Source organism: Talpa occidentalis, unplaced genomic scaffold (assembly GCF_014898055.3).
Source record: "Talpa occidentalis isolate TD23 unplaced genomic scaffold, MPIMG_talOcc4v2.1, whole genome shotgun sequence".
NCBI classification, from domain to species: Eukaryota; Metazoa; Chordata; class Mammalia; order Eulipotyphla; family Talpidae; genus Talpa; species Talpa occidentalis.
The window spans coordinates 129,123,540-129,144,205 of record NW_026555331.1 but is presented as its reverse complement, the minus strand read 5'-3'; the positions used below and the strand labels follow the sequence as shown (position 1 = coordinate 129,144,205).

At 34.7% G+C, this 20,666-nt stretch overlaps 1 protein-coding gene across 2 annotated transcripts in view; it reads left to right on the top strand.

Annotated features, from left to right (window-relative positions):
• The window catches only part of TFEC (transcription factor EC), a 185,106-nt gene that overhangs the window by 61,672 nt on the left and 102,768 nt on the right, over window positions 1-20,666 (top strand). For both annotated transcript variants that reach the window (XR_008550829.1, XM_054692576.1), the window contains exons 2-3: window positions 15,145-15,191; window positions 16,137-16,378. Coding sequence is in view for 1 of the 2 variants with exons in the window: in XM_054692576.1 (XP_054548551.1) it covers window positions 15,145-15,191; window positions 16,137-16,378 (289 nt within the window). In the remaining variant the exon portion in view is untranslated. The remainder of the gene's footprint in view (window positions 1-15,144; window positions 15,192-16,136; window positions 16,379-20,666) is intronic.

The window sequence follows — 20,666 nt, the reverse complement described above, 5'->3', positions numbered from 1 at the left end:
CCTTTCCCTCCTCCTCATATTTCTCTAACTCTTTCTTTATTTTTGGTATACTCCCATTTATATTTTTGTTTACTTATCATTGATTTCCCACCATTTATAGTGTATCCTTTAATTTGTTTCACAAAATATATTCTTGTATCATGCTGAGGCTTTCAACTTCAAGTTTTCCCCTTTTACCTTCTGTCCACATTGTTTCATTTCCTGTTTCTTTCCTATGCTATTCTTACTGAGAGAATATTTTGTGCTGCTGAGTTTAATTTCTCTAAAGTATAAATTCCCCATTTCCTATTATGTTAGAGGAAAACTTAATGCAGAGCGGTGAAATGGATTCTAACTGCTCCTATTCACACTTTTTCATAACCTCTGTATTTTCACTACTGGGCCTCTGTGGCATCAAATTTTCTCTGCTATCCTTATATAAAAGCTATGAGATTTCAGTTTGCTCAGATCTTTTATTCTTACTCTAGATGGTTTCCAAAACTATAGCTTTAACTCAGATCTCAATTGCCCTGTATTGTAATTTCCAATTGGATAATTTCTTCTGAAAGACATTTCAAACTGAAAATATGTTATCAGCTCCCCATAGATATCAACCTTCTTTGTTTTTAGTTTTTCTAAATGGCATCATCTTTGAGTTCATTGTCTTGGTTATCCTTCATAGTCAATGTTATCAACAATGTCTCAGTCAATTTTATATCTGTAGGCTCTCTTCCATTTTGTATGAGTCACTCCATATATACTACCACTTCACTTCTTCTCAAACTGATATAATATAGTTTCCTTGTGGATTTCCTATTCCTCCACATTCAAGACATACAGCATGCATTGACATATGACTAGTTGCTCTCAAATACAAGTGTGATTGTGTCATTCAGCTGCTCAAAACTTTCGGTGACTTCTTGTTTGCTAGATTAAAGTCAATTTACTCAGACTGGAATTGAAGATCTTCCATATTCTAGTTCCATCCTACCTTTTGAATATCATTTCCATTGTTTTATGTCACATTTTCTATATATCACTGTGAAATGAGTTAACTATTGATCTCATACTCATTCTAGCTCTACTCATTAACTTTGTGCCTTTGCACATGATAAAAATCTCTGGAATGCTTTATCTAATCAACTCTCAACCTTGCATGTTAAACCACCCTGAACTTTAAGATGAATCGCAAATTCTATCTCTTTCAAGTAATCACTTGTCCTTATATGAAATCATATATTTCTTACTACATATACTGCTTTTTAGGGTCAATTTAGTAATTGATTCACTTTGTACTCCCCAAATGCCTAGCATAACATCTTGTCAATTGTGGGCCATTAATATTTGTTGCAATTTGAAAATATAGACTATCTGCATATGTGGTGTACTTACTTAAAAATTATCATGGAATTATTTACTACCTATTGGAAATACATAGATCTTCTCACCCCAGTAAGATACTCGAGGACATGGTCTCTGGCATTTATATATTTTGTTACCCTCTATAGTATCTTGCACAATGCCTTGCATATATATTGCTATTGTGTGATGAACTAGCAATAAATATGGCATATAAGTTAATTGTCCTGCTAGGTTATCTTTGAAAATGTCACTTTGAGGAATTGGGGGAAGGAGGAATTTACGTAGGAGAAACATTTTTTTTCCCTTTCCTCAAGATAGAATCAGCTGCTACCCCTTAAAATAGTCTAATTATTTTACTGGAGGCCTAGTTATGAAACTACTTGCTGTTGCACTAGAAATAGAATTCTGGTGTCACTTAATGAGATTTTTCAAGTTCACATTACTTATTCTGCAGACTTCTTCATTTGAGTAGATTATTTAATATTTTATTTGTTTTATTATTCACATTTTGGGGTAAAATATTTCTGTTCACATTCGAAGTTGTTGAATTGTATGCCAAGTTTGAGTGCAGAGAACTTTCTCTTGGCCCTGTTATTTCTAAGTGTGCAGCTGCCAAATATCTGTAGTTCACATCCCTGAGGCAGGGTTTTTGCTGCTGCCCAAGAAGTAAAACTTTGTGCTACCTTAGAATGCAAGCTAACATTTCCTAGCCTGTTTAATGACAAATTCATACCTCCCCCTGTATTTCCTCTTTTTACCTGAGAAGTGAAGTTTTCACTCCTTTCACTGTCTGCACCCAAAGCAACTATATTCCATTGCAAACTTTTATGATTAAATTGTACTGCACTTTTGGGATATGTTTAAGTGTGTCCTGGCATTTGGAGGGATGCTTTTCTCTTTTAATTTGTCATTGCTATTTTACATGACAAAGGTAGGTCGAATTAATCTTTTTCCCTACATAGAATATAATTTCAGCTATCTTTCTTCATTGTACTCTCCCTTCTCTTTCCTTGTCTCCCATCACCAGACCACGAAAGGCACTTTAATTGTAGGGGTACTTCTCTATCTCTTTTAAAATCAGTCTTTCATTTATTGCATTCTTATGTTATTTTTAAAACCATGCTGAGATTTTTGGGTGATAGAGACATATATTAAAAAATGGCACTTCCAGGCATAATATTCATAAAATAATTAGAAAATAATTAAATAGTAAACTCAGTGCTAATAACAATGAATGTAAGAAGCTAGAGAAGAAAGAAGTGAGTTTGACAGGAATTGTGGAGGAAAACTAATGGAAAAGGTGGAATTTTAGTTATAGCACAGATGAGTAAAAAGGATGGTTGTGTTTGAGATTTGGGGGTGGTGAAGCAACAGTGAGGAAAGTAGCCTAATGGGCAGGCAAAATGTGTGCTAAGTGGAGTGTGGGGTTACATGGGTCAAACCAGGCTTGTTAAAGGAGACAACAGGATCCACTTAATCATTCATGCTTTTAATAGGGAAGTGGTATGACAAAAAATGATGTTTAAAGAAACTGACTTCAGATAAGACTCATAGGGGTTTATGGTATATAATAAAAGGAAGAGGAACACAAAATGTGACATAGTAGGCAGCTAACTATAAAGATAAAAATAAAGGTAACTGCAAATGAATGCTTTTCAGATAATTTAGAATTATAAGCTAGGAAAAACCAGTGCAGAATGAAAGGAAATTGGGAGGTTGAACTCCAAGGGACAAAAAGAGAAGCTTCAATGTTAGCTTACATTCTTGTAACACATACCAATATATTTGAATTTCAATGTACTTTGTTCAAGTGCAATTATTTAGCTGGAGCCACTAGGTGGTGATCTTTGTTAGTCAGTAACAGGATTCTTTAAAGATGAGTTCAGCAGTTGTAGAAAACCTATGCTTTTGTTTCATACAGTTCCTGATATGTAACATTATTGTCTATGGATATATACCCATAACTGTTTCCACCTTCTCCTTTATTCTTTTGGTTTGTATGATGAGGTAGATGGTAAGGAAATTTTTAGTGTTGGCTTGGCTTTAACATCATTCCTTGACATTTCCCAATTCTGGAGGTCACTGCCCTATGAGAAAGCAAAAAAAGAAAAAAGCATCTTCTATCTTGTTGGCCTTGTTTTGGTATTATCTTCCAAGGGCTTCCTACCCTAACACTAATCTTGGCCATGGTGAGGTAAATGGGGAGAGGGGCATAGGTGGCTTGACTGACACTTTTCTTGCCATCACCTTGTTTTAATAGTCCTCAACCTGAATTACTTCTTTTTGTCTTAGAATCTCATCTTTTACTTCTATAGCAATCCTGCTATTACAAAATCTGTAAGTTAGGTCACAAGATACTTAATCCAAGTTGAAGATGGCCTGTTGTCTGGCAGGTGAGAAACCTCTTATCAAAGGGCCTGGCATATAGCATGGACTGTCCCTTCATATTGACTGAGTGATTGAATGATGAATGAATGAGTGAGCATTAGTAATGAAGTGGAGAGAAGAGATGGCCTTGGCCTCCAATGACTGTTTCCATAGACAACGCGTGTGTGTGCGTGTGTGTGTGTGTTTTGCACTTTAATGCTATTGGTGCAGTTTTATAAGGATTACCTGGGCCTTTATATCCTGCTTACATAGAACCTGATCACCATGGCTAACATTGTTAGGTAGGAAAATGCTTTCTGAGTTGCAAACATTCAACTTATTAATGAACTTTTGTTAACCTGTGACTTTATAAGAAGTTCTTATTAAATTAAATAATAGCACAGTTCATAAAAGACACTTTTGAAGTGCTTAGTCACAGCAATATGTAATTAACAGTAAAGGCTTAAAGTGCAAACAGGGGTCTTATCTATCCAAACACTTTTTAAAATGCCAAGGTTCCTGATGATCTTTAATAAACCCTTGTAATTGTAACAACAATTACAATTTCAGTGGCTTCAGGAAGTCTGAAAGCTCCTCCTAAATTTATTTCCAACATTTCCTTGTAAAGAAGAAATTCTAGGCACCTAGCTGCAGCTATACATTTGGAACCTCTTCTGGAAATTAGGTTGTCAATTTTCTTCTTAGTGGAAGAAGGGAAGGTTATTTCCTTTCCTCCCAATAGCTAAATTTTAATGAATTTTTTATTTTACTGATTTATTCTTGACTGCTTTTTCCTTTCCATTTGACCTTTTGGGCCAATCAGGGCTTTTAGCCAAGGATCAAAGAAATCTGAGTCCTGGCTTAGGCAAATCCCAGACTCATTTCTTTTACCTTATTTCCCTGCCTTATCTCTGTCTGACAGAGATAATCATCACATAATATTAATCACTTGGTGCCCTGACCCCTGAAATAGTGAGTCTGTAACACAAAATTCTTGATAGCAAGTCAGTATGTTTAACTGCTGCTACAAGTTAGAACAGCAATTTACTTTCATTTATTTATTTTGAGGTGAAATTCACATGACATAAAAATTCGCCATTTTAACCATTTTAAAGTGTGTAAGTCAATGATTTCTATCACATTCACACTGATGTGCAACCCTCCCCACTGTCTAACCTTAGAACATTTTCATCACCACCAAAAGAAACTGTGTACTCATGGATTTGCCTATTTTGGACATTTCCTATAGATGAAATCATGCAATGTGTGGCTTTTTGTATCTGATTTTTTTCCTTTTAATATAATATTTTCAAGGTTCTTGAAACATGTATCAGTGCTCCATTTCTTTTTATGGCTAAGTAATACTCTGTTGTGCATATCAACATACTTTGTTTATCCATTCAATTGTTTACATCCATTTGAGTTGCTTTCACTTTTTGGTTACTATGAATAATACTGCTATTAATATTCATGTCCAGGGTTTTGTTTGAACACTTATTTTCAATTCTCTTGAGTATATATCTAGTCATGGAATTTCTGGTTCATATGGTAATTCTATATTTAACTTTTCAAGGGAAATACTTTCATTTTTATATGTAGTAATATTGGTTATTCTTCGGAAAGTTATAAGATAGAATTTACTACTATTTATATTCTATTTATATATACTACACATGCTATTTATATGTAATATGCTGAGATAGAATATTATTCTGTTAGCTCTTATCCCCATATTCCATAGTAAGGCTCCAAAGACAGTTAAGGAAACATGAAATGATATTTCTTCAATCAAGAGAGAACATTTTAGATATGGGTAAAAGGTATGAAGAAAATGATGCAGGGAATGTGTATGAAGTCTCTAACAGACTGTAAAGTCAGTGATTCTTAAGTTTTGTGTGAGACCCACCTGGCATGTTGGTTAAACGGCAGATTTGTGTTACATAGGTCTTGGGTGGAGCATGAGATCCTATCCAACAGATTTCCAGTTGTTGCCCATGCTGCTATGGGTAGGCAGAGAAGGTCTTACTCTTAAGAGAATTTTCAGCTGGAATATGAATGTGGAATGTGCCTCAAGAATTGACCAGGTCAAAATCTGAGAAAAGAAAACAGCTTTTGCAAAAGTTTCATGAGGGTGGGGACTGAGAGAAGTAGGCTTGGTGTGAACGAGGAAAATGATACAGAGTAGCAAACTCATTGCCCTGTCTGACACATAGGGGTCATATAAACACAGAACAAGCCAGAATGCCTTGACCCTGTTACACCATTCACAGCTCATTCCCTATTAACAATGAAGGAATTACTGGATCCAAGTACATTTTTACATCAGCTTTCTTGATCTTGCCCAAAATATTTTTGCAAAAATAATCTCTTCTCACTTATAAATTATTGCAGCTTTAATTTCTTTTTAACCTTTAGTTTTTTTTTCTTCTGTATCTTGCCCTTTTCTTTTAACATTGTGAACATCTCCAGTATAATTAAGTATTCTGAAACATAATTTTTTTATGGCTGTGTCAAAGTATATTTACAAGTTCCTGGATTATGTAGCTTCCATTGTTGTAGTTCTTTTTTGGGGGATAAATTATAAACAAGACTATGAGTAATATAATTATATATAAATTGACTGGCATGTCTCTGATTAGTCCCTTTGAATACATTTACAGAAATATAATAAGTATCCTTTTACTAAACAAAGCTTAATTGTCCTTGAGAAAAAAATAGTCTACATTCCTACTATCAGTGAACAGTCCTTATTTCACCCCTTTCTGGTCCCTGTTAACTGGTGGTGTGATCATTTTGGTTTTTTTTTACTTTTAATTGAGATACAATTTATATACCATATAATTTTTTTCTCTTAAGAATGTACAATCCATTGGTTTTTAAAATTTATACACACATTTTATATATAATTACTTTAAAATTGGTAAAACATTTTTAATTCTTATTTAATATTTTCTAAGGTTTTCTATATAGTTATTCACATCATTTACAACAAGTATTATACATTTTCTGTTAGTTTTAACTGATTTCTCTTTCCTGAACTTTTGCATGGATAAGATTCTTATTTTCTTCAATTATTGCTAGCATGATTTTGCTGTATAATGCAGGAATTCAGAAGCCTATTTTTTATGTCAAATTGATATGGATTTAATATTCTACTTACCAAATGCATAGTCTGGGGAAAATTACTTGTAATTGTTGAGTTTTTGTCTCTTCATTTGATATCTATAAGAGCACTAATAAATAACTTATTGAAAATATTGAAGGGGATAACAGCTACAAAGTACTTAGCAAAGAGTTCACTATACTGTGATGTTGATTCCTTTTGCATGAATTTCTAAAGATCAGCGCTGTACAGGAAATAAAACCATGTGAAGATGCTATACAATAGATGGCTTTATTAATTTACTGTTAAATTATGTTCATAAAGTAGTTGTTGGTTTTTTTTCTAGATGTCTTTGAATCAGATGATATCTTTTCTGGCACAGGTAGTTACTTTATTATGTTGCCTACCTGTGACCATGATCCCACTTATGTCAGCTCAGAATGTTTGTCTTTAAAAGTCTCTAAAGAATCTGCATTCTCCATTGGAAAACTCACAGAGGTGCCTCACAGCCCTTATAGTTATAAATGCTAAATCTCTAAATTAGATACTTCCCACTGTACTTTTGGACTTTTCTCTTTGGTATCATAATCTTTCATAATATGCAGGTATTGAGTTTGTTTTTGTTAAAGAAAGACTGTTAGACTATACTAATCATGTCTAAATCCTTAAGTATACCTTATTTCTTACATTCAAAGTAATGGGATAACCCTGAACAACTGTGATAGGTATAGGACTTACCTAGGAGGTAAAAGAGGCACCTCATTCCTTAAGATTAATTTCCCTGTTAGGAGAAGATGCCAGCAGGCAATCAACTGATCAAAAGAAACTGTTTTAACTTCTTGTGATGTAGACACAATGAACTAGTTATTTTTAATATAATATTGAACACAAACATTTTAGTGAAGATTTTAGTAGTAACTGATTTTAGTAAATTTAGTAGTAACTATTTTGGAGTTTGCAAATATTTTACAGTTCTGCATGTATTTAAAATAGACATAAATAATTGAATAGAAAGTTCTAGTGTTTTCTGAATATGAGAAATGTTTTTCCTTCATTAGACTGACCATCAGCAGTGGTAAGAATGATGATTCAGAGACAGGGTGAGTGAGATGTCTATTCTAGTTCAAGTCAAGGCATTCACTGAAATATTGCTTCAGGCCATAACTTTGGCATGCCATGGGTTAAATAAAGGTCAACTCCAAGTGAAAAATAAAAATCAGTTGGTCTTTTGGTGTGAAGGGGGCAAAATAGTTATCATTTTAGATGTTTTTAGTGTTCATATAATTCAAGGATTTTGGATTTCTTTTTCCCTCTACTGAGAATTTTCAGTCAGTGGTGTCCATAATGTATACGAGTGCCTTGGGGCATTTTGAATGGAAAGAGAAGAAAATTTACCATATTTTAAAAAATGTTCTTACCTCTACAGGTCCTTGCATGATATTTAATAACTTAGTGATGTGGCTAGCCCACAGGGGCAGAAGGTGCTTTTTATATTTAAATTAGTCAATAGTCATTTGGAAGAAAGATAGCTGGAGAAGTAGGTTTTAACCCCATCATTGGCTCACTGTTTATTCCTGTGAAGGATCTTAAATACAGACTTCTAGTTATTTTTAAATATTTCTTCTAACTTATTTGTCTCTGTTAGGGAGGAAGTTAAAAATTGTGGAGGGATTTATAATTGAAACAAAAAAAATCAAAATCAAATAGTTGGGAAGAAACCTAACAAAAGATGTGAAGGACCTATACAAAGAAAATCATAAAACATTGTTAAAAGAAATAGAAGAAGACACAAAGAAATGGAAAGATATCCTCTGCTCATGGATTGGAAGAATTAACATTTTCAAAATGGCCACCCTACCAAAAACAATTTGCAGATTTAATGCTATTCCAATAAAAATCTCAATAACATTCTTGAAAAAAAATAGAACAAATATTGATGAAATTCCTATGGAAACACAAAAAAACCTCAAATTGCCAAACCTCTCCTGACTAAAAAGAAGGAGAATGGAGGTATCACACTCCCAAACTTCAAACTATACTACAAAGCCATAATAATTAAAACTTTGTGGTACTGGAATAATAACAAACACACAGACCACTGGAATTGAATAGAAAACCCAGAAATAAACCCACATATTTATGGAAAACTAATCTTTAACAAGTAGCAAAGAATATGCAATGGAACAGGACAATCTGTTCAATAAATGGTGCTAGGAAAATTGGACTGCTACATGCAAAAGAATGAAGCTAGACTACTATCTCACACCATGCACAAAAACCAACTCAAAATGGATAAAATAATTGGACATAAAACCTGAAACCATAAAAAATATAGAAGAAAATATAGGCAGAACACTACATGGCATACAACTCAGTAACATTTTTAAAGACACATCCCCCAAAATAAAGAAAGTGAAGGAAAAGATGAACAGTTGGGACTACATCAAACTAAAAAGCTTCTGTACCACAACAATACATTAATCAAAACAAAGAGACATCCTACTGATTGAGAGAAAAATTTTGCACACAATACTATTTATAAGGGATTGATCACAAACATGTACAAAGAGTCAAAGTGACTCAACAAAAAACAAAGTAAACAATCCAGTTGAAAATGAGCAAAAGAGCTAAAAAAACACTTCTCCTGCAAATCAAAACCACAATTAGATATCACCTTACACCAGTGAGAATGACACATAATAATAATAATAAAAGACAATAATGAATGTTGGTGAGGATGTGGAGAAAAAGGAATGCTCCTATACTGCTGGTGGAAATGCAAACTGTTCCAACCACTCTGAAAGGCTGTGTGGAGATTCCTCAAACTACTAAAAATGGAGCTTCCATATAACCCAGCAATTCCACTCCTAGGAATCTACCCAACAGACACAAAAACATTAATTCAAAAGGTTACCTGCACCCCAATATATATTGCAGCACTATTTGCATTAGATAAGATATGGAAACAACCCAAATGCCCCAAATATACATGACTTGATCAAGAAGATGTGGTATAAACACACAATGAAATATAACTCACAATCAAAACGATAAACTCATGCCATTCACAGCAACATGGATGGAGCTAGAAGGAATTACGCTCAGTGAAATAAGCTAGAAAGAAAAAAGAGAAATATCAGATGGTTTTACTTATAGGAGGAATGTAGGGGAAATAAATAAGGGATCAGGGAAAAACAATCATACTAAATTAAAAAATGAAATTGACAGGTAACTATAAATCAGAGACATTCTGCAAGGGAAGGGAAGGGAGAAGGATCAAAACAAGGGAGGGAAGAGCAAAAGGGACTATGGTGATGGTGCATGGGTGAACTGGTGGTGGGAATTCTATGAGACTACATCTGCGAGGAGAGAGCAGACCCTGTACAAAAAGGAAGAATGATGTAAAAAAAATAATATATATATAAAAAATTGTGGAGGGAGTTTATAGGTCAGTAGGAGTTCAAAAGCTCCAAATCCCTTTGGGTTTTAATCTTGTCCCTTCTGTCTTTAGACCAGGATAAAGGTGGCATTTACCAGAGTGTTGAAAGGATTGCCTGTGATGGGATACATGATGTGACCATCACATAACAAGAGCTCATTAAAGATTGACTTGCATGAAGGTGGTTATCATCCCCACTTTATATCTATAGAGAAGGTATTGAAAGTAGCAAAAAATCAGACATATAACCACCCAATTTTCTAGTTAATTCTGATGCATGCTAACAGCTGTGTAATAAATGTCACTGGGTGTTATATAATGAAGCGCCATATGGGTGGTACCGACACTGGGCACATTTCACTAAAGGGTTAGAGATTTTCTTGAATTACTTTGTGTAATTCAGGTAATTTTCCAAAAGTCAGAGAGATTAGGTAAGAGAGTGGTAGACAGTTGTTAAATTCCAGAACATGTCAGACTTAATTTATGTCTACCGTAATAAACTTGTGGGTTCAGAAGTGTGTGTAAAGTATGTATCTTTTACTGGAGACAGTGACAAAGCCAAACTCTTCCAAAAGTAACATTGCAGATAAATGAGAAGAGTCACGTCTTTCCCCTTATTTGTTAAAAGATGATCCCCGGCTGCTCCCCGGCCACCGGAGGAGGGTCCCACATGGCGCGCAGACCTCTCCTGCCGCCCGCTGCTCCCCTCAGCAGTGTACTTCGGTCCTTCTGCCTGCTCTGCTCCCCGCTCTGGCTCTGGTGAATTCTCTCACCCTCCCGCGCTTCTGACTGTACCCAGTGCATGTATAAATAAATAAATAAATCTTAAAAAAAAAAAAAAAAAAAAAAAAAAAAGATGTTGATTGTTGCTATATTTGTTGGCAAGGATTGAAAAGAAAAGTAACTATTATGGGATAAAATTCTCTTCTCCGTTTAAGAAAAGTCCCTTCTTGCAGAGTGTAAAAAAATGGTTGTTTTTTCCTATTAAAAACAGATTCTAGGGCCTCCCCAGTGGCGCAGCGGTTGAGCACTGGGTTGCAAAGCTGCCCGCAGCCTCTGCAGCGCCAGTTCGATCCCCGGCTGCTCCCTGGCCACCGGAGGAGGGTCCCACATGGCGCGCAGCCCTCTCCTGGCGCCCGCTGCTCCCCTCAGCAGTGTACTTCGGTCCTTCTGCCTGCTCTGCTCCCCGCTCTGGTGAATTCTCTCACCCTCCTGTGCTTCTGACTGTACCCATAGTGACAAATGATTGTGAAAATAAAATTAATTAGAGAATCACACCAGACCTGTAATGGAGCATGGTAGTTGAAGAACCTGTGGAGACTTCTATGAGAATCAGCCTGAAATTATGTTTGCGACATATATTCTTATTTGCTCATTCATAGAATAGTAGATTCTATTATTTTTAGAGTTGTAAGGAAACTTTTATGGGTGCTGCAAACAGAAGATGGTAAGCAAGTATTTGCTGAATATATGAATGAATGCATTTTAATGTCCCTTTCATTGTTGAAATCCTTTCCATATTTTATATACCACAGAGTCATTTAGCCTGTGCTTGAGCATTCTAATGGACTAAAAACTTAGAATACTCTAAGACTGTCTTCTTCATTGGTGGATCACTGTAATGATTAGATTCTCTATTTTTTATTATAATTTTTTAAAGATTTATTTATTTATGCATATAAGAGCTGGGGTACAGGCCAGAGATACAGGGGTGAGGGTGTGAGAGGATTCACCAGAGACAGAGTGGGGAACAGAACAGGCAGACTGAGTGAAATACACTGCTGAGGGGAGCAGCGGGTGAGACAGGAGAGGTCTGCTGTGCTGTGTGGGTTGCTCCCTGGCTGGCTGGGGATCAGACTAGTGCTACAGAGGCTGCAGATTGCTTCTTAGTGCGGTGCTTAACCGCTTGCGCCTCCAGGGAGGACCCCTTTATTTTTTTGAGCTAGATCTTGCCACCATGTGATTTTCACCCTTAGGTTTTAGTTTGGCTCTTTGTAGAGACATTAAAATAAATCTGTTTTTCCCTTTCACATGAAAGTTCATCACATGTTTCAAGCTATCACATTCCCATGATTCTTTTTCTCTCCAAATAAGCTACCAGTTCACTAACCATTCTTCTCTTCCAGTTTGCTAACCATTCTTACTCTTCTTTTCCCATTTCTTTATCATTATGTCTAATATATTTATTTTATCATTGATTGTGTAATAGTAAAATTGGAATCAGCAACAGTGATAAACATTTTATACACATTACTTAGTACTCACACCAACCATGTAAAATAGGGTTATTTCCCCCCATGAAAATACCCATGTCAAGGCACAGTTAAGAGGCAGGATTTGGATTAATTTTGGCTCTAAATAACCACCAAACCATGTGCAATGAACTTAAACTTTCTGTGCCTGAAGTTCTTATCAAGAAAATGAAGATTACGGTAATCCCTATCCCCTAAGACTGTCATGAGGATTAAATGAGCTACAATTTATAAAGCATGTAGAAAATATCTCAGCAATAAAAGGCATCATAAGTGTTTGTGAAGCAAGCACAACCAGTTCATGCTTTCACTCTATGCCATTCCTACACTATAATGTTTCTTTTAAAGTGGGTTTTGTATTTTGAATAAACATTACCCAAATCTGTCTATGTTCTAATTGCTGGAAACTCTAGGAGTTACTTTATGTAGCAAAAGGGACCTTGCAGATGTGAGTAAATTAAGGATCTTGGGACTAGGAGATTATCCTGGGTCATCTGGGTGGCCCCAATGTAATCTCAATAGTCCTTACAAGAGGGACTCAAGTCAGATCAGGGAGAAGGACTGTCATTGGAGATTAGAGTGATACATTGAAGATGGAAGGAATCACAAGCTAAATATGAAAAAAAGTAAGGACATTCTTGTTTAAAATTTCCAGAAGAAACCAGTCCTACTGACACGTTAACTTTAACCCACGGCAACAGATTTCAAATAACTATAAGAGAAATATTTATTTTATTTTAAGTCGCCAAGTTTTTGGTAATTTTTTTTAAAAGCATCCACAGGAAAGGAATATAGTGGGTGTCTGAAACTGAAACCGTGTGTTGGAAATAACTCAATATAAAAATACCAGTTATATCTATGAGGAGTATTGTGGGCACTGTATTTCTAGTCAATAATGAGAAAAATACATTTCACATCTAGAAGGTTTCCAATTATATGTAGTATTCCTAATAGCCATGAGAAAAAGGCTTAATTAACAAAAATGCACCCTAACAACAAATGATCTGCCATTCTTGTCCCTTTTTCTTGGGTATCGTCAGTGCTCGTGACAAAATCAGCATGGGGGAAATTTTTCTCTTTTGGTTTTTTAACTTCATCCTTTGTCAAATATTCTCCTTCCCCTTTACCTTAAGGGCCTCCTTGAATCTTTGAAAGTGATATGGTCCAAGGTCTTTTCTTGGCTGGTGACTTTCTTTTAGCCCCTCAAATGTCTGCAGCCATTCTTTGCACTTCAGTCTTAACTGGGGACACCACTGATGTTTATTACTGAGGGTGTGTGGCTTGGATGTGCTTTTATGAAGCAAAATTTAATTGTTTCTAGTGGTCAGAAGAAATGTCTTTCACCCAGTTCTACTTTCTGGCATGCCCTGGAAGCCTACATCTTTTTATCTTACTGAAATTTGTAATGTGCAGAAACCCTTCATGTCTCTAGACTCCTGTTCCCTCCACCATGTAGGCTACTCTCAAATTTCAAGAGGACAATTGTTGCATGTAGAAAAACACATCTCTTAACTTCCCTCTCTGCAAATTATCAAAATAAGGTCATGTTTACAGGTACCAGGGTTTAGAACTTAAATATATTTTTTTGGTGGGGGACACAATTTGATTCACAACAAATAGGAGAAAGGAGAAATCTGACTGGGGCATAAATAGAAATATGAACTTTTGTCTTTTCATAATACTGTTTTCATTCTCTTCACATTTCCTAGTGAATTCCAATTTATTTGTCATGATTTCATAGACTATGTGTTTAACAAACTGCTTAAGAATCTCATGGAGGTTAAAAAATCAAACTCACTAGTTCTTGGTGTACAAATCTGTCATTTCCCATTTTTAATAAGTTACTCGTCATTAACTTTGGTTCCTCAAATACTTCTCTTGTTTCCAAGCTCACATAATTGCTCTGGGCTTCAAGAATTTAATTTATTTAGATTAGTTTTCTGATCCCTTATTACCTATACTTCTATTATATTGGACTTCAATTTCATTTTAATAATTGTTCTATGTATTCTAGTCTAAAGCATAATTCAGAGTTGAGTAGTTCCACTTGTCTATGCATATATTCATTGTTCCTGAGTTACAGTTTGTCATAAAATTGTTGATGTCTTCCTAGACCTGTCTTCCCTTTTTAGTTCATCCTTTGTTTCCCAGTAAAGAGTTGGCAGTTCAAAGTGTGACACAGATTGTCAAGTGTACAACTATTTTAAATCAATTAGCCAACCAACCAATTGATAATTATTGAATTCCTACTATGTGCCAGGGACTTACAAGATAAGGGCTCTAACAGCATAATAAATGACATATATAAAATCTTGCCTTTGAGGAGTTTGCATTTTAATGGTGAGGTGGGAGGTAGCAGGAAGTAAACAGACAATTGTAGTAATATATGGTAATTGCTGTGAAAATAGTTTAGTAGTTGTTCAACTATTTTCAAATATTTTCCCCATATAATTTCAGATAATTATCTGCTTTTTGAAGGTTTATGTTCCTTTTGTATATTCTCCTGTGCCTATAAGCAGAGCTATCACATTTTGTATCCAGTGTGTGTTTTTACCTTACAATAATGTGTGACATATCAAACAAGAACAATATTAGAGTGGAACAACATTAACCTCTATTTTTAATTTTTTTTTTTTTTGCAGATTTGTATCTGTGATACAGTTCTCTAGAGAAAAATCACACAGTAAAGGTTGGTATGATATCTTATAAAGGCTTAAACCAGATTTTTCTAAGAGGTTATTTAAAGATATGTTAGAGCATTACTTCTAAATTCTCTGTGGTGTGTTAGTTTAATCCGACCACTTCACATTATTGTAGTGTCTTATGTGGTATGAGATTTTACAGAGATTAGAAAGAAAAAGTTGTTTATCCATATCGATTGAACAGTAACATGGATGGCCATTAGCTACACATTCAGTTCCTCTAGCAGCTTCCCTGTTTTACTTTCATGGCTTTTTAAGAGGTTACTTCTAGGACAGCATTGCTCTTCAATTTGTGATAAGTCAGAAACTGAGTGGGGAAAATGCAGTATCTATTGTTATGATCTGTTTTTTTCTGTGACATTTGTTCCTATTTTGTGTTTGTTTTCCCTTTAATAAGGATACAACTTTCATCCAGGCAGATGTATGGGACACTTGTTAGTGTGCTTAAATGCGCTAAGGTACTCCACCAGCTGGAAATTGTGTCTTGTAGTTGAATTATTTTTGCACAGCGAATGGTTTTCCTTTTGACATATTTTAATATACTTGCACACTGAGAGCAAGAGTGGGTGAACAGAAAACAGACTGTTTTATTAACCCAGCAGTCACCTTTGAGGTTTGTACATGTCCACTTTTTTCCTTGCCTTTGTACATAATCCCAAGAGACTGGTACCTGGCTTTGCTCAGAATAACAAAGTCAGGCACAAATCTCCAAACACAATTGTTAGCTGAATGCCAACTGTTTCTTCTCATCTTTTTTTTTTTTTAACTTGAACATTAAGAATTGTATCTTTGTGGGTGAACCATAACCATTAAAAAGTGAGTTTATTTTTCTCTTTCAGATGCTCCCCCTATCATATACTAGATTTATTTTATAATATGTAATCTTGGGTAATAAAAGAAAATAATTTTTGCGTGGTTTCTTATTTTGGCAGAGATTTTTTTTAAAAAGATATTCATTAATAGTGAGAAGAAAAATATGTTACAAGCTTTAACTGGGCTCCAATTTCAACTGAAAGAACAATTAGGAGCAAAAGAGAGGGAACTTCAACTCAGCCAGGAAGCAAAGGCCCAGAATATACAGTTCCACATGCAATTTTCGTATATACCAATGTTTCAGAGACTTTTTCCAGAAAGACCAGAAATTTCATCAAGTCAATTGCCATCCCTTTCCAAGGTATGTATCTGCATACATAGATAACCATAATTTCTAAGTAAATATAGTATAGTAGATAATCACCTCAGAAAATCATATATTTAAATTGTACTCAAATGTTGAAGAGAAAATGAAAATAAAAATAAAAATCCAGAGCTTTTCCATAAGGAGACACAGTTCCCAATAGGTGTTTCATTTAATAGCATGTAAATATTAGAGTAACAAAGCATTCAAAGTACATAATTTTCTCTTTCCTATCATTATCACTACCATGAACATCATCATTATCATAATATTTCTACTTGATATATTAGAGCATTTTGTGCTTTACAAAGAAATTTCATATCATGTTATTTAACTATCCAAACCAATCAGTGAGGTATACTATACGAGTAAGACAATTACTGAGAGTGGTAAGCTTTCCAAAAGCTTTTTAACACTTCTAAAATACAAGTAAGTGATTCTGTGTATAGAAAAAACACCATTATTGAGTGAGAATTCTCAATCTGCATTGCTAAATCTATGACATTGGGACTTTTATAGCATTGTTTTTTGAGTTGTTCATTGAAAAAGATAATAAATATGCCAAAAATTGTTATGAATTTGATTGCAGATTATTTTTGGTAGACTACTCAGTGTGTCTATATAGATAGCAAATGCATTTTAGATACAATTCTTGCATTGCAGTAGGAGGTTAGAGAAGATAATTTTGGAGGCCAAAACTGTGAGTATAAAACTTTAAGGCTAGTCAAGGGAACACAATTAATAAATGACAAAGGCAAGATTAGAATTCATATATTGACTCCTGCTATACTTACAGAATTTTATTTATTTATTTATTTATTTAGTGGGACCCTCGCCCGGTGGCTGGGGATCGAACTGGCGCTGCAGAGGCTGCAGGCAGCCTTGTAACCCAGTGCTCAACTGCTGCGCCACCAGGGGAGGCCCTCATTTTAATTTAAATGTTGTATTTTGAGCTTCTAATTTTGAACAAATTCTCAAACTATAATATAGGATTTGAATATGAAAGGAGGGAACTTGCTTCATTATGAAGCTTTTATAATGTAGAAGGGTAAACAAATAAATACAATGAAAGAAAGACTACTTGCCAGAGATGTGGTATATAGTAAAAATTATGCATGGATTTGATGATATCATGGAAGGCTTTGTTACTATGGAGATATTTGAGTTGGGCCTAAAACTATTGCTACATCCATTCTCAGAGAATAGTTATATTGAGCTTATTTGTTTTGCTTTCATATTAAACCTATTCTCCAAAATAAGACTATTCCATTGGCTTCTAGTAAGCTTTCAACTGCAAATGCTTACCTATTATAGATTAGGTTTTCAAAAATTAGCTTGTGGAGTTTATGAATCTATTTTATTTATAATTATTTCTCATTTTGTTACATTTTTCTTTTTTAGTCCTTGTGACTTTCTTTATTAACATGTATTTAAGCAGGAATGTTTTTAATGGAAAAATCACATATGAGTCTGAGTTTTTAGTCTTTGTTTTCTTAGGATCATCATCATTATCTTCACATCTCCATTATCAGAACAATACATTTTTAGCAATTTTAAGCATGTGCTTTGGGTGAACCATCATGCTAAACACTTTACATACATTATTCTTAATTCTTCAGTAATGCAGTATGGTAACTATGGGTCCCACTCCACAGATAATGAACTGAAACTCAGAAATTTTAAGTCAAAATTGCACAATTAACAAGAACTGTTACTGTTATTCAACTATCACAATGCTGACAGTCTTACATATCCATGTGGTTGGGTGTTTCCTCTTTCTAGTTTTATTCATGAAAACTCTAATAATTTCCAGTAAGAGTAATCTAGTAGGAAATAGATAAAGACGAAAAGAGAACTTGTTGACTCCAATTACTAGGAAAAAGCTCATATCAGGGGCAACTGGAACCAGGACTTCAAATATCATTACAAATATCTCTGTTTCTCTTTTGATCTTTCTGCATATTATCATTGTTCTCAGATCAGTTCTTTCTTATAGTAAACTATGTAGGCATAATTCCTTCTAAGCTCATATCATTACAATTTGCCTCATAGGAAAATGTGTTAAATCAGCTAGAGTGTAAGAAATGCCAAGGAAAGATTTACAAGGATCATATTTTTCAGCCCATGGATAGGTTCTTAAGATAGTTAATTGTCTGATTCTCCACTTATGTGGCTATCAGGAGAGAAAGAAGGCATAGTATGTTATTAGAACTGGGGGTGGGTTGGGGTGCTCTATAGACATGAACTTTAAGAAATTACCTTGATATTAGCAAACAAGGATATGGTGGGTGGACTCAAAAACAAGAACCAAAAGAGCGAATTGCCAAAAAAGAAAAAAAAAGGATAAATTACCTTGAACCAGGAAGTTAACTTAATTTGTGACCATTAACACAGGCCATTATGGTACCAATTTTCATTACTCAGTTAATTCTCTACAGGTTAACACCTTAACTGATTAGATATGTTAAATAATATCTGCAGGTTAGAGGTCCTTTGTCCAACTTTATTCATTAAGCTAAAAACTCTGTCAAGTTTGTTTTGAATATTGAAAGTTGGTTTGACCCAGATTTATTTTCTAGATCTTCAACTTTTGTTTTTTACCTAAGGCAAAAATCTCTGTTTCTGGCTGGGAATAGGATCAGTCTCTAAAACTAAATGATAATCAACAAGCAATGAAAAGTTTTCAGACTGTAGAGGTGATACTTGGACAGACATGTTTTACACAATAGGTCCATTTGGTCAACTCTATATTTAGTTGGCACATGCTGGTTTCTTAGAGCCTGATCAACATATTTGAAAAGCTGAGGATCAGACCCCTGTCTCACATCATGAAGGATTGTCCTCTTTGAAGCTCTGTTTTAAGTCATCAGGCAGCTTATACTTTGACTTTTTAAGTATTGAGATGTACTACTGAAAAGGATTCTTAGCTTTAGAGACTCTTCTTGTGATAAATACATTTTAAATACTGTGACTTCTTACTAATGCATAGTGAATGTTTCAATAAATATTAATTTACTTTCAGGAATAAAATGTGACTGTCTTAGGGTATGTGAAACAAGAATCTTATTTTATCAGTGGAACAATATTTCTTTGTAAACACTATCATGAGTCAACCTTATGTCAAATATTAATAAGGGGACTCTATGGGAAGCACTATTCTCTTGGTGTATCTACTTTTACTTTCTTGATAACATGTAGAAAGGATAAAAATTATGAGGAAAATGTAGTCTTTTCTACAACAATTTCATACTTTTTAAATTCCTCACTGCCCTCCCAATACTGAAAAATGGCATGGTAACACATCAGGAGAAGGAAATAGTTCATTAGAGAGAGGTTAGTGGACTTAAATCTTAACTTGCCAGTTAAAGGTGTCTTGAAGTCCCTCAGGTTAAAGTGGTTACTCTTAGGTTAAATCTATGTCTTTTGGCAAATGCTGCCATTCATGGGTAAGAGGTAAAGTTCACATGTTTATACATCTTTGGTCTGGATTGCTTCCTCCCTGATTCTCCTTGCTTGGCCACAAGGCTTTTGCTGCTAGAAATGTAGTTAGGATTCATGGCTTATGCTCTTGGCAGAGGTAGTATAAGTGGTCAGTGCTAGCGAGCCTAGACCTTAATCATGGAGCCAGTCCAGACTTTCCTCATGCTGTCTTTTATTTATTGGTTGCTTGCAGGAATATTTGTTATATCATTTCAGTTGTGCTCAAGCCACTCAACACTACCAGAGATCTAAACAAAGGAAAAGGAACAAAAATTGCTCTTTTTTAAATGTGTTTCTCTCTCTGATGGGGTTTCTGTCCTTTGCAACTCTCCATTGCATGAATGGTTGTGTTCGACATCAGGAAATCAAGATCCTTGTATCTTGTCTCCCTTTGTCCTCTTTCTATTATTTCATCAATTTGATCTTACCACATCCTCCTTTTTCCAGTGTTAGCATTCACCATTAGTTCTCTCTGTTGGCATAGAGTAGGAGGGCTATAGAGAAAGGAATTGGAATATGGTAAAGTAAAAATTCATAAGATAATAACTTTCATATAGTGGTAATATAGAATAAGAGAAGTCAGTACAAAAAACAAAAAATCCAATCACAGAATTAGTTGTTAAATCTTTTAGGTTTAGTTCACATTTTCAAGTTGTACTTTGGGTGTTCTGAATTTGTTAAAACAACCTGTAGGAACTGGTTATCTCTTCCAGACATATATCTCATTTACATTTATGCTGAATAACTTTTTGAAGTTATCTATTTCAAAGGTCTCTTAAAATCCTAGCTTTTAAAAAAATACAAA